At 34.3% G+C, this 15,183-nt stretch overlaps 1 protein-coding gene across 1 annotated transcript in view; it reads left to right on the top strand.

Annotated features, from left to right (window-relative positions):
- ZNF81 (zinc finger protein 81) overlaps positions 1–13,946 on the top strand; it is a 78,692-nt gene extending 64,746 nt beyond the window's left edge. Inside the window, exon 6 of the mRNA XM_006922773.3 lies at positions 11,561–13,946. Within this exon, the coding sequence (XP_006922835.1) occupies positions 11,561–13,266 (1,706 nt within the window). The 3' untranslated portion in view covers positions 13,267–13,946. The remainder of the gene's footprint in view (positions 1–11,560) is intronic.
- The last annotated feature ends 1,237 nt before the right edge of the window (positions 13,947–15,183 follow it).

The raw sequence follows: 15,183 nt of genomic DNA, 5'->3' as shown, positions 1-15,183 counted from the left end.
ATGTTTCTTGGTGTGGGCCTTTTGGATCTCTGATTTTTGGGACTCTCTGAGCATCTTGAGGTTTTATGTCCATTTCCTTCAGCAGGTTAGGGAAGTTTTCCATCATTATTTCTTCAAACAGCTGTTTGACATCTTGATTTTCTTCAGTTACGCTGATCAGACGGATATTTGGACCCTTAATAGTGTCCCATATGCTCCTTAAATTATTTGTATAGTCTTGGCATCTTATCTCTTGCTGTTCTGATTGCGTGTCCTTGGCTTTCTCGTTCTCTAGATAAGGCATTTGATCCTCTTCTTTATTCACTTTGCATATTCCTTTGTTTATTCCATTTAATATACTTCTCACCTCAGATAATTATTCTTCATTTCAGACTGGTTCCCTTTTATAATTTATAATTTCCATTTCTTCCATTTCCATTTTTATCTCCTTGTTGAAGTTCTCTACACTTCCCAAAAGTTCATTGAGTATCTTTATAACCAGTGTTTTGAACTCTGCATCTGTTAGATTACTTGACTCCATTATATCTGGATCTCTGTTCCGTTCTCTCATATGGTTTCTGCTTCTTTGTCTTCCCATTTTGGCTGCCTTTCCACATCTATTTCTATGTACAAAGCAAAGCTCCAAGTCTCTTGGTGCTTTTGTGAAGTAGTTGTCCAGTGGCACAGTCCTGAGAGGGGTTCAGCTGCAGGTCAAATTTAGCCCAAGCCTCTACCCCTCTGGAGCCACCTGTTAAGATTCAGCAAGCAATCCACAGATGCTGTACTTATAGTTGCCTCAAAAGGCCACACCAGAAACCGAGGCCAGCTACCTCCATCAATGTGAGTCTCAGCAAGGAGCACCTGACTCACTGAGGATACACCTGGATGTGGCTTGGGTGGGGCTGTGAGTTAGGGAAGGTGGAGTTTCACGGAATCCTCTGGGCAGAGTGACCTCTGTTATCCAGTTTGATGATGTCACAGCTATGGCGACGCTATAGGGGAGGACTCAACAGAGGAACAGTAGTTACCACTGGCACTTCTGTACCGTGCATGTCTCGCCTCGGCCCTCACTCCAACAATGTCTCCCTGTAAGTCCTTGGTGCCCCTGCGTGCAGCCGAGTCGGCACTGGTGCTCAGAGCGAGCAGATCTGTCACCGCGGAAATCCAGTCGCAGACACAGCCCCTTTAAGAGGCGTCCGCCACTGTCTCAGCCTCCATCTCACTCAGCTGCTCAAGACTGGGCAGCCCCGTGTCCTCGCCCCATCTTACCTTCTGCTGTTGCAGGGTGCTTTCTTGGATTCCTCCCTAGTTATATGGCTTGTTCATCAAGATCCCAGGCGATTTTTCCTTGCTGCTGCTCCTTGTTTCCGTCACAATTTGATTTGGTCGCCAGAGGGATGAACAGAGCCTCTATCATCTACGCCATTTTTTTTCTCCCTCTAGGCATCTTTTGATTTCTTCATTGATCTCCTTGTTAACCCATTCATTGTTTAGTAGCATGGTATTCAGCCTTTGTGTGTTTGTATTTTTCAGTTTTTATCTTTTAGCTGCTTTCTATTTCCATAGTATTGTGATCGGAGAAGATGGTTCATATGATTTCATTCTTCTTAAATTTATGAGATTTGTTTTGTGGCCTAACATGTGGTCTCTCCCGGATAATGTTCCATGTACACTTGAGAAGAATATATATTCTCCTGCTTTGGAATGAAACTCTCTGAAAATATCAATTAAATCTATCTGGCCTAGTATGTCATTTAAGGCTGCTTTTTCCTTGTTGATTTTCTGTCTGGGAGATCTGTCCATTGGTGTCAATGGAGTGTTAAAGTCCCCTACTATGAGTGAATTATTGTTGATCTCTCTCTCTTTATGTTGGTCAATAGTTGCTTTATAAATGTAGGTGTTCCTGTGTTGAGTGTGTATATGTTTACTAGGGGTATGTCCTCTTGTTATATTGATCCCTTTATCATTATGTAATGCCCTTCTTTGTCTCTTATTATAGTCTTTATTTTAAAGTCTATTTTATCTGATGTAAGTATTGCTACCCAAGCTTTTTTTCATTTCCATTTGCATGAAATGTCTTTTTCCATCCCTTTTAGTCTGTGTGTGTCATTTGATCTGACGCGGGTCTCTTGTAGACAGCATATGTGTGGATCTTGTTTTCTTATCCGTTCAGCTACACAATGTCTTTTGATTGGAGGATTTAATCCATTTGCAGTTGAAGTAATTATTGCTAAGTACATAGTTATTACCATTTTAGTATTCATATTTATGGGTTTTCCCTACTTCTTTTTACAGAAGTCCCCTTAACATTTCTTGTAATACTGGCTTCTTGGTGATGAATTCCTTTAGCTTTTTTTTTTTTTCTGAGAAACTGTTTATCTCACCTTCCATTTTAATTGATAGCTTTGCTGGGTAGAGTAGTCTTGGTTGTAGGTTCTTGTTTTTCATCACTTTGAATACGTCTTGCCAGTCCCTTTAGGTCTGCAAATTTTCTATTGAAACATCAGCTGACATTCTTATGGGGTACCCTTATAAGCAACTAGCTGCCTTTCTCTTGCTGCTTTTAAGATTGTCTCTTTGTCCTTAATTTTTGGCATTTTAATGACAATATGTCTTGATGTGAGTCCTTTTAGATTCCTCTTGTTTGGGACTCTTTGTGCTTCTTAGACTTATGTCTAATTCCTTTGCCCAATTAGGGGTGTTTTCTGTCATTATTTATTCAAATCACTTCTCAATCTCTTGCTCAATCCCCGTGCTGCTTATGTTGGTACTCTTGATGTTGTGCCAGAGGTCTCTTATTCTTTTCTCTTTTTTTATTCTTTTTTTTTTTGTTTAATCCAATTGAGTGCTTTCTGCTACTTTATGTTGCAACTTACTGATTTGATCTTCTGCTTCACCTAATCTACTGTTGATTCCTTCTAGTGTATTCTTCCTTTCAGTTATTATATTCTTCATTTCTGATTTTTTTTTTTATGATTTCTGTGTCCTTTTTTACATTATTATCTCTCTGTTGAAGTTCTCACTTAGATCATCTTTCTCCCCCTAAGTTTATTGAGCATTTTAATAACCATTGTTTTATATCTTGTCTCTGGTAGGTTACTTGCCTCTATTTAATTTAGTTTTTTTTTTCTAGAGTTTCTCCTGTTATTGGGATGGGAAAGTTTTAACAACAAACTCATTTCTTTAATTGATGTAGGGCTCTTCATATTTTCTGTTTCATCTTTTGTCAGACATGATAAGTTATATTTTTCAAAGAATTTGTCCATTTCCTTTATGTTCTCTAATTCTTTTGTTGTCTAAGAATACACTCTGTATGATTTCAGCAAATTGTCTGTCTAGGGGAATGTTCTATGTGTGTCTGAAAGGAACATATATTTTATTCTTGATGCATGTTGTGTCATTTAATATATAAATGCAGTTTTTGCATGTTGTCTATTGCTTTACTGGATTGTATTCTGCTTGTTCAATCAATATTTGTTATTTTGGAGGATAAAAGCTGACAAGAAGATTTTAAAATTAATAGATATGCAAAGGACCTAGAATAGCCAACAGTCTTAAGAAAAGTGTGAAAGATTTACACTACGTAATGTTAATATTTACTATAAAGCTATATTAATCCAGACAGTGTGGTACTGATGTAAGAACAAACAGATATATAAATGGAACAGGAGAGTCCAAAAATGGACCCACACATATGTGGACAAATGAGTTTTCTAAAGGTGCAAATGCGATTTACAGGGGGAAAGGAAAGTCTTTTGAACACATTGTGCTGGAACAAATGGATATCAGTATTGGAGGAAACAAAATCCTTGACCCATACAAAAACTAACTTCATATCATATACAAAAACTAACTTCAGTTCTAGTATGACCGAATTGTTTCTGTTATACTAACCCATCTAACAGATAAAAGCTGTTAACTCTGAAAAATATACTTTAAAAACTGTTGAAGACACTGGAGAGTAACCAAAAGAACATTTTTCTGGATTATCATATGTTGAGTAATTTTGGATTGTATCCCAAACATTATCAATGTTATGTTATAGTAACGCTGTATTCTGTTATATTGTTATGTGTTTTTGTCATAGTAGGCAATTAACTAGGTTAGACTGAAACTAGAGATGCTGTCTCACCTAAAGTAGATAGCAACTCAGATCTCTGGAATTCCTCTAACTTCTGACTCCAAAATTTGCCCGCTTTTATTCACTCTACCAGTACACGTTTTGTTTTGTTTTTCTAGAGATTATAGTTACTGTCTGTAGAAAGATGTTTTCAAGAGCTTACTTCTCCATATTAAAAGTGGAACTGTTACAGTCAATTCTGACATTGACCCTGTATTCTGAGACCTTGCTAAATTTATTTATTAGTTTTAGTGAGTCTTTTTTAAATTCTTTTAAAATCTCTACATCCACTGTCATGTCTTTTTATCATTTCTTTTTCAGACTGAATGCCCTTTATTTTTATTTTATCTTGTTCCCATTCTGAGGGTAAAAGTTTTCAACCTTTCAGCATTAAGTGTATATTAGCTGTGATTTTCCTTAGATGCCCTTTATTAATTTGTGGCAATTTCTGTCTATTCCTAGTTTGGTGAGAGTCTTTAACATGAATGGATGTTGGATTTTCCAAATGCTTTTTCTACATTTATTGAGATGAGCATTTTATTCTGTTAATATGATGAATTTCACTGATTTTCAAATGTTAAGTTGACTTTGCATTCCTGGGATAAACCTTACATGATCGTGATGTTTTATTTTTTAAGTATTTCTTGATTTGGTTTGCTAATATTTGGCAAGTTTTTTTGTCTTTATGTTTATGAGCGATATCATTCTTTAGTTTTTGGTATATTTTTGCTTAGAACATCTTTGATTTTAGTACCATGTTAATGTTAGCCTTGTAAAATGAGTTGGGAAATTTCATGCCTATTCTCTCTCCTGAAAGAATTTGTGTAAAATTGGTATATTTGCTAGGATTTTTCAATGTTCACTTCTCTGTTTTGTAATTTTTGTGTAAGATTGCTTTAAATTTTATAATTTTTTCCTTAAATATGTGATAAAATTCACCAGTTAACTCATCTGGGCCTGAAGTTGTCTTTGTGGGACTAGCTTTAATTTCAAATTCAGTTTCTTTAATAGATATAGGGGTATTCAAATTTTCTATTTCTTGCTTTGATAATTTGTTCTTTCAAAGATTTTCTGCCTTTTTATCTAAGTTGTCAATTCGTTGGCATACAGTCGTTTTGTAATATTCTTGTATTATCGTTTCAAAGTCTGTTGTCTCTTGAGCAACATTCCCTCTTTCTCTGAAACTGATAAAATTTTAGTTCAACAAGATTCTATAAAAATACAAATTTGTATGCACTAATAGCATTTCCTGAAAATATATAAAGTAAATATTGACAGTAATGAAAGGAGAGATAGTCAAAATGCGCATAGATGGATACTTTAACATACCCATGTAATTGATTTTTGTCTGTTTACAAACAGGAGAATCTGTAATGATATAGAAGATTTGAACATGATAAACGAATATGACCTAATTAACATGCATAGGTCATTACATTTTGCAACTATAGAATATACATTCTTCTCAGGTGTATATGGCACACTAACCAAAATAGATCCTATTTTGGGACATAAAGATAATTGCAACCAATTTCAAAGGATTTACATCATACACTATAGTTCTGTAACTACTGTTGAAATAAATTAAAACTCTGAACAGAAATATAACTAGAAAATGTTTGGAAAGTAAGGAACACACATCCAAATAGCCCATAAGTCAAAGAAGAAACCACAGTGTGATTAGTAAATATTTTGAACAGAATGATAATGAAAATATAGACACATCAGAAAAGACAAAGATAAAGAACTATTCAGATGGAAATTTATTACTTTATTTATATCGATATAAATATATGTCAGAAAATTAGAAAAGTTAAAAATTGATAATTTAAGCTTGCAACTCTGGACATAAAATAATGAAAACTAACAAAGCCAAAAGTTGATTCTTTGAAAAGATTAATACAATTGATAAATCTCTAACAAGACTGATCGAGAAAAATGAGAAAACACAAATTCTTAATGCCATGAATGAAAAAAGCAACATCATTACAAATCTTGCAGAGGTTAAAAGAGTATTAAGAAAATATTATGACCAACTTTATGTCAACAGATTTGATAACTGAGGTGAAATGGGCACAGTTCTAGAAAAACAAATTATAAGAAATGTCACAAAAAGAGAAAAATCTTAGTCTTTTTTATCTATTAAATAAATTTAATCTTAAATTTAAAACTTGCAAACAAAGCTCTCAGCCCACATGGCTTCATTGCTGATTTCTTCATGTCATTTAAAGAAGAAATAATACCAATATTATTCAATTTCTTTTGGAGAAGCATAAAGAGAATACTTCTCTTCTCATTTGATAGCAAATTGAACTATATTAGAATAAAGAATTATTCTTCTTCAAAAGATATCAAGAAAGTAGATAGGCAAGCTACAGACTAGGAGGAGATATTTGTAATATATAGTTTTGACAAATGGCTTATATTTAGAATATATAAAGAACACTTACAAATCAAAAAGAAAAAGGTAGACAACCCAGTAGAAAAATAAATGGGTAAAAGACATGAACAAATATTTTTTTTAAAAAAGAGATATCCAAATGGCCATTATGTATATGAAAAGGTGCTGAACATCATTACTCTTCAGAGAAATGTAGATTAAAGCCACAATAAGACTACCCTACATACATTACACAAAGAAGAATGGTTAAAATTAAAAAGACTGATAATATCACATGTTGATGAGTATTTGGAGCAACTAGAATTCACATATATTGATGGTAGGAAAGAAATTCTTTCAACCACTTTGAGAAACAAGCAGTACCTATTAATGCTAAATGTACAGCTATCCTGTGTCCCAGCAGTACTACACATAGACATTTAAGAGAAATGAGCATATATTTCCACTAATGGAAATGTGTAGGAATATTCATATGAACATTATTAGCATAATTGCCCAAAACATGAACTATCCCAAATGTCCGTCAACAGGAAAATGGATGAATATTGTGCTATATTCTTACAATGTGATACTACACAGCAGTGAAAAAGAGCTACTCATACACACAAGAACTTGGACAAATCTCAAATAATTTGTTGAGCAAATAGGCCAGGCATATTATGTAAAGTTCAAGGGAAAACAAAACTGATCTATGGTGATAAATGATTGATGTTCTATGGTCAGAATGGTAGTTATCTCTGGGAGTCAGTTATTGACAGGGAAAGGCCACAAGGGAACTTTCTGGGATTATTATAGTGTTTTATATTTTCATCTAGGTGGTGGTTATATGGGTGTATACATATGAAAAAAATTCATTGAGCTCTACAGTTAAGATCTGCACTTCACTATATAGAAATTGTACTTCAATGAAAAAACAAAGGATTTCTTATACACATCATCTTATGAGCCTGTGAAATTATTCCTTGGGGAATGGTATTGCTTGATAATTAGGATGTACATATAGTACACAAGTATGCCCATTTCACCACATCTATGCCAACACTTGACATTATCCAGATTTCTTATTTTGTGGCCAATCTAATGGATATAAATGGTATTGTGTTGTTTTTATTCTTTCCCTTTCTAATATGTGTTATACATTTAGGTTTTCCTTTCTGTGAATTGCTCATTCCTATTATGTTATCTTTTCTAACTGTACAGTTTTTTTCCTAGTCTTGATTTACACTTAATTTGTTCGTTTCCTTTTCTTTGGAGGCTTTTCCCCCACTGAGATGCCCCTGGCTATGGATGTTGTTTACTGTCTTCTGGATATATTTGTTTCTATAGTAATTAATTCAAAAGAGTCTTACATTCTGAACACTTAAGCTTTTTATTCGTATCCTGATGACTTCCATATTGAAGCCATTAGTTGCTGTATAATAACGGGCTCTAGTAATACATTTACCTGCATACCAGACAGTTCCCATAGAATATTCTACTTCATTCATCTTTACTTAGTATGTGAGGAATTGGCATCATCATTGCCAAAATCAGGAATCCTCACATTCCAAAGTTTGTCAGATTCTACTGTGTTTCTTGTCTCTTTCCTCTTAGTTATCTTCTCTTACTAATAACTCTGCAATTCCTGTCCCCCATCCTCCGCTTTTTAAAATAATACTATTTAGATATTTTTTTCATATGAATTCCTAGTAGCTTTTTTTTTCTGGACAGACGACTCTTCATTTGTGTACTGTTCATTGAATCTGTGGGCTCAGGAAGGGCATAGAGCTTTCTATTGCAAGAGCAGATTTCTTAGAATGAATATTGATAACTAGTGATCTAAATATTGTCCAGTACAGCAGGAGTATAGAAGTTAAGTTTTATTTATCTTATACATTATGTGTGTGTGTGTGTTAAATAAAGTGTAAAGTGGAACCACTTCTAAAACCATGCCTAGTAATCCAGTGCTTAATATTGCCAGAATAAATTAAAGCCAAATGTGTGAGAATAAAAACGCAATTTAAGAATAAGAAGATTATGGGGTTCTTGAGATTATCATGCTAAACGAAATAAGTCAGACAGAAAAAGTTGCGAACCATATGATTTCACTTTTATGTGGAATATAAAACCGAAAGCAACAAACGAACAAGACAAAAACTCATAGACACTGACAACAGTTTAGTGGTTACCAGAAGGAAAGAGGGGAGGCGGGGAGGTAGATCTGGGTAAACGGGGTCAAATATATGGTGACAGAAGGAGATTTGACTTTGGGTGGTGAACATACAATGCAATATACATACAATGATGTATTATTGAAATGTACACTTGAAACCTATATAATTTTATTAACCAGTGTCACCCCAATAAATTTAATTTAAAAATTGTTTAAAAAGAATTTTAAAAAAGACAAACACCAAATAAAACAAACAATCCAATTTTAAAATGGGCAGAGGACCTGAATAGACATTTCTCCAAAGAAGACATACAGATGGCCTACAGACATATGAAAAGATACTCAACATCAGTAATCATCAGGGAAATGCAAATTAAAACCACGTGAGATATTACCTTACACCTGTTAAAATCATCAGTAAATCAACAAATAACAAGTTTTGGCAAGGATGTAGAGAAAAGGGAACCTTCATACACTATTGGTGAGATTGTAAATTAGTGTAGCCAGTATGGAAAACAGTATGGAAATTCCTCGGAAAATTAAAAATAGAGTTTCCATATGATCCAGCAGTTCTACTGCTGGGTATTTATCCAAAGAAAACAAAAACACTAATTCAAAAAGCTACATGCACCCCTGTGTTGATTACAGCATTACTAGTAATAGCCAAAATATGGAAGCAACCTAATATGTCAATCAACAGATGAATGGATAAATATGTCAATCAACAGATGAATGGATAAAGATGTGAATAAAGATATACATATGATGGAATATTATTCAGTAATAAAAAACTGAAACCATGTCATTTGCAACAACATGGGTAGACCTAGAGGGTATCATGCTTAGTGAAATGTCAGACATGAAAAAACAAATACCATATAATTTCACTTATATGTAGAGTCTAAGAAAAAAAAAACAAAAGAATAAATAAAACAGAAACAGATACATAGATATAGAGAAAAGCTGATAATTGCCAAATGGGAGGGAATGCGGATAGGAATTTTTAAAAATGGTAAAGAGACAAGAAAAAATTTAACAGAAAAAATATTGGGCAAATTTAAAGTGTTAAAAATCAGTACTAAAACAATGTAATATTTCCCACGTGAGAAAAGTCTGTGAATGCGCATCATACTATTCAAAGAAGCTAACCTTCAAATTATTAGTTTGGTAATAATGAAAGCAAAACAAAAAGAATAAAAGGATGAGATTTTAGATGGCGCATGTGTCTGGAGTATAGTATCAAACTGAATAACAGGGGAAAACTGGATTTGATGACTCAGCATTTTCAGTATATAAAACCTCTTGCTGATGAAATAATGTATATTTTTTCTATTTTAAAATGATTATGAAGAATCTAATATGTTTCATGTACTGTACTAGTAAAGGATTCCCACTCTAGGCAAGAATATTATATTAATTACATTAAAGCTAATGCACAGTAATAAAGAGATTATAAGATACAGTGACTTAAATGCTGAAGAATTTTGTTTCTTTCATGTACAGTTTCTAATACCACAGGCCATTGGAAACATCATTACTCATGTTTATTCAAGAATCCAGGGTCTTTCCATACATAATTCCACCATCTCTTGGGGTTTTTGTGGCATTCACATGTTTAGATATGTATTATTGCCAAGTCCAGGTTTCAATAAGCAAGAAAGTAGAAGAGGGTGTAGAGGAAACATGCCTACTGTCTCAATGCTCTAATTTTCTCCCACATTCTCTTGATGAGAACATTGTCAATGGCCACACCAATTTTCAAAGGAGGCTGAAAAGTGTTATATGGCTGGGTAGCCACATGCCTGGCTACTACTCTTTTAATACAAAAGAAAGGTGGAATAGATTCCAGTGGGCAGCTTTTAATTTACTATAGATGGCTTGTTCTTTCTCTGATTTTATACTTCTTCTTATACAAATGTACAATATATAAAAACAATGTTAGACCCAAGAAAACAATTACACCTGATGCAAAGTTGGAGTGTAGATATCCACTTATTATTTGTATAGGTCACGATGGCTATGACCACAGCATATATCCTATAGGCATGAATCAATTTTTTTCAGTTTTTTTTTGAGATATAATTGTCATACAGCACTGTATAAGTTTAAGGTGTACCACATAATGACTTGACATACATGTGTTGTGAAATGATTACTGCAGGAAATTTCATTAACATCCATCTCATATAGATATAAAAAAGAAAAAACTTTCCTTGCGATGAGAACTTTTAGCATTTATTCTCTTAGCAAACTAAATTGTTTTGTTTTGTTTTTGATCATATGAATTTGGCATTGTTACAAATGAGCCAGAAGCAGTGAGATTAGTGAAGATTTAGAATCAAAAGCTAGGACTTAGCTTAGTCTCTGAGGACTTAGACTCTGAGTCATCCCCGTTTTAAGTATAGGCTCTCCATGGATATTTCCCCCCTAAAACCCTTGTCTTTTTAATCTTCAATCCACCCTATTTGATATTTAAACTTCCTACCAAAACTGGGCTAGATTGCTTATGTTGAACTCTAATCTCCAACACTTAATGACAATGTTTTAGGGCAAATTATATATGTAATCATTCTGAGCTTTACTTTCCTTATCTACAATAGGTGGATAACAGTAGAAAATACCTCATAGGGCTTTGGAAAGGATTTTTTTTCTTTCTTTTTTTTTTTGGAAAGGATTAAATGAGTTCATATGTATATATTTCTTAGAACAATGCTTGGAACATCATAAGTGTCATGTACAAGCTTGGCACATAATAAATGTTATGTATGTATTTCTTGTCGTCGTTGTCATAATCATCATCATCATCAGATTTGCTGGTTTCCCTGTGTTTGATTTGGATTAGCTTATGTGTACCTTTTAATCTTTTGTTATCCTTTGTGTCAATTTTACTTTTTCTTTCTCTTTTTAGATGGGAAGTTTGGGATTAAGATCTCACAAAAAAGAAGTTCTAGGAAAGCTTCATTTTATAGTGAAATGGAGGGTGAAGATACAAGAGATGGTCCCTTGTATTCTATTTTAGAAGAACTGTGGCAGGATACTGAACAGATAAAAAGATATCAGGAAAAACAGAACAAATCTCTGAGTCATGCTTCATTTGTCAATAAGAAAATATTGAATGCAGAGTGGGATTATGAATATAAAGACAGTGGAAAATTTGTTCAGCCAAGCCAAAATTATATTATTCCTTCACAGAAAAGACCTGGTAAATGTGATTCATTTGGAAAGAGTTTTAAGCATAATGTAGACTCACATATTCATAGTGAAAACAATGCAACAAAGAACTTTGATAAAATTACTAGACATGGACAAGTTTTTGCCCAGAGTTTTTATACTAACCTTGAAAATACACATAGGACAATGAAATTCTGTGAAAGTAATCAGTGTGGGAAAGTCCTCAGCCTCAAACAAACACTTAGTCACAATATGAAATTTCCTGCTGGGGAGAAAGCAAACACATGTACTGAATTTGGGAAGATCTTCACCCAGAAGTCACACCTCTTTACATCTCAGAGAATTCATACTGTAGAAAAAACTCAACTTAGCAGATGTGTAAATGTTTTTACACAGAAGCCACTACTCAGTATATATTTGAGAGTTCATAGAAATGAAAAACTATATATATGTACTGAATGTGGGAAAGCATTCATCCAGAATTCAGAATTAATCACGCATGAGAAAACTCATACTAGAGAAAAACCCTATAAATGCAGTGAATGTGGAAAATCATTTTTCCAGGTGTCATCTCTACTGAGGCATCAGACAACTCATACTGGAGAAAAACTCTATGAATGCAGCGAATGTGGGAAAGGTTTTTCCCTGAACTCAGCCCTCAATGTACATCAGAAAATTCATACTGGAGAGAGACACCACAAATGCAATGAGTGTGGGAAAGCCTTTACTCAAAAATCAACACTCAGGATGCATCAGAGAATTCATACAGGAGAGAGATCCTATATATGTACTGAATGTGGGCAGGCCTTCATCCAGAAGGCTCACTTAATTGCACATCAAAGAATTCATACTGGAGAGAAGCCTTATGAATGCAACGAATGTGGGAAATCATTCCCTTCTAAGTCACAACTCCAGATGCATAAGCGAATTCACACAGGAGAGAAACCCTATATATGCACTGAATGTGGGAAGGCCTTCACCAACAGGTCAAATCTTAATACTCACCAGAAATCTCATACTGGAGAGAAGTCTTATATATGTGCTGAATGTGGAAAAGCCTTTACTGACAGGTCTAATTTCAATAAGCACCAGACAATTCATACCGGAGAGAAACCCTATGTTTGTGCTGATTGTGGGAGGGCCTTTATCCAGAAGTCAGAGTTAATTACACATCAGAGAATTCATACTACAGAGAAGCCTTATAAATGTCCTGACTGTGAGAAATCCTTTTCTAAGAAACCACATCTCAAAGTACATCAACGAATTCACACAGGAGAGAAACCGTATATATGTGCAGAATGTGGAAAGGCCTTTACCGACAGGTCAAATTTCAATAAACACCAGACAATTCATACCGGAGATAAACCCTATAAATGCAGTGACTGTGGAAAAGGCTTTACTCAGAAATCAGTTCTGAGTATGCATCGCAATAGTCATACATGAAAATAACTCTGTTTCTTGAAAATGAGAAAGCCTTATAACAGAAGTCAGGTCTAAGTGTGTATCATAAAATTCATCCAAGCTAGATCCTATATGAATACATTGCATAATAAAAAATATTTGTCAGGGTCTCTCACCTGAAATGAGAAAAATTATTTAGAAGAGATCCTTTAAGAATGCATTGAATGAAGGAAAATTTACATATTTGCATGGCTTCACAAAATATAATAATAATTCACACTAGGAAAAATGCTGTTTGATGCATTAGGAAAAAAGCCTCCCCATTATAAAGTATTATAAAGCAAATTGTTAATAAATTCTTTATAGATGGAGTGTACAAACTTATGTAAATGACAGTCATGTTTACTGTTATATTAAGCATTTAAAGTGACAATGAAAATGTCGCTATGAAAATGAAAGGTAGTACAACAAAATATATTTGATATGTAGACCTACCGTCAGTTCTGTAGGGTTTTTGTGGCAGAATACATTACACAACAGGAGGAATAATTGAAGTTTATTTTTTTTAATTTAATATAATTGTTTCTATCAAATATGTTTCCTATTGAATATTTCTTGCACATGAATCCACAGTTTTAAAGTCATTTTGGTTTTATATATGCATACATCTGCAGATGTAATTTTACATGAACACATAAATATAATCCTGTCATTCATACTGATTTTCATGACATATTTTTATCTTCTTTCATTGTGTTACAGTGCAAAACAGCCAGAGTTCTCTTCTTTTACGCTTGCCCCTTTGCAATGTTACTCTGTTGTTTCTCTTATTACAAGGTAGAGCCTTCTCTCCACTCCTTGACTTTGAGCTTGGCCATGTGACTTGCTTTGGCCATTGTACATTATCAAGGAGATTCAAGAAGAGGTTGGAGAAATGTGAAAAGCCTGCCTTAAGGCCTGCCCTCTCTTGCTGCTCTTTGGAATTCTGAGACCTTTATGTGAAGAAACTCATATTACTCTACACAGGAGATGAAAAGCTAGATGGAGCAGTGGTGAGCCAGCCCACTTGAGGCCCCTTAGGCCAACTGCCAGACATGGGAGTGAGGCCTTCCTAGACCTCCAGCCCCAGCCAAGCCACCCTATACCAGAAGAGCCATACCAGTTATCTCAGCCAACTTGAAGAATTGTGAGATAAATAATTGTTGTTTTCAACTGCTAAGTTTTGGGATACTTTGTTATACAGCAATGCTAATAATACCTAAAGGTATATGCATGGGGATGGGTATTGTAACAAAACATAAGATATGTGGCATTAGCATTGGGCCAGAGCAGCAGGTGGAGACTGGAAAAAAACAATGAGGAAAACCATTAAGAAATGCTGGAAAAGATGGCATCCCATATTATTTAGTAAGGAAAAAAATAGCAAAACAATCGCCATGCTCTGTGGGAAGATAGAAAATGTATTAAGTGAACTTGTGGATCTGGCTAAGGAAATTTCCAGCAGAATGTTAGAAATATCAGTTTGCTTCTATTAGCTGCATATGATAAGATACAGAGAGATATGACCCAAGAGAATAACTGTTGCATTTGCTAGCAGAATTCAGAAGAAATACAAAAAGCCAGGACATGCTGGGTTGGAAAATAACTGTTGCACATCTCCAGTCTCTCCAGCCATTAAAATATTCTCAAGGTGAAAAAAATGTCCTCAGGGTAAAGATCAAGTCATGAGTGTGGCTGTAGGACCCTTTGTTAAAATGTGAAATATTTAAGTGGTGTTTGGGAGATCCTCTCAACTAAGCTAAATGGCTTCTAAAAACTTCATGATATTGTCCCCAGTAGCCGGACACACTGCTCAAAGTAGAGAGAGGCCTGTCTTAAAAAGAATTGTCAATGTGGCATTTAAGGTATGGAGTAAATTTAAACTAGATTCATAGAAAACCTATAAAGTTTTAAATAGAG

This window comes from Pteropus alecto, unplaced genomic scaffold, assembly GCF_000325575.1.
Source record: "Pteropus alecto unplaced genomic scaffold, ASM32557v1 scaffold669, whole genome shotgun sequence".
Lineage (NCBI taxonomy): Eukaryota > Metazoa > Chordata > Mammalia > Chiroptera > Pteropodidae > Pteropus > Pteropus alecto.
The sequence above is the reverse complement of the archived record's forward strand: the minus strand, read 5'-3'. Positions and strand labels throughout refer to the sequence as shown.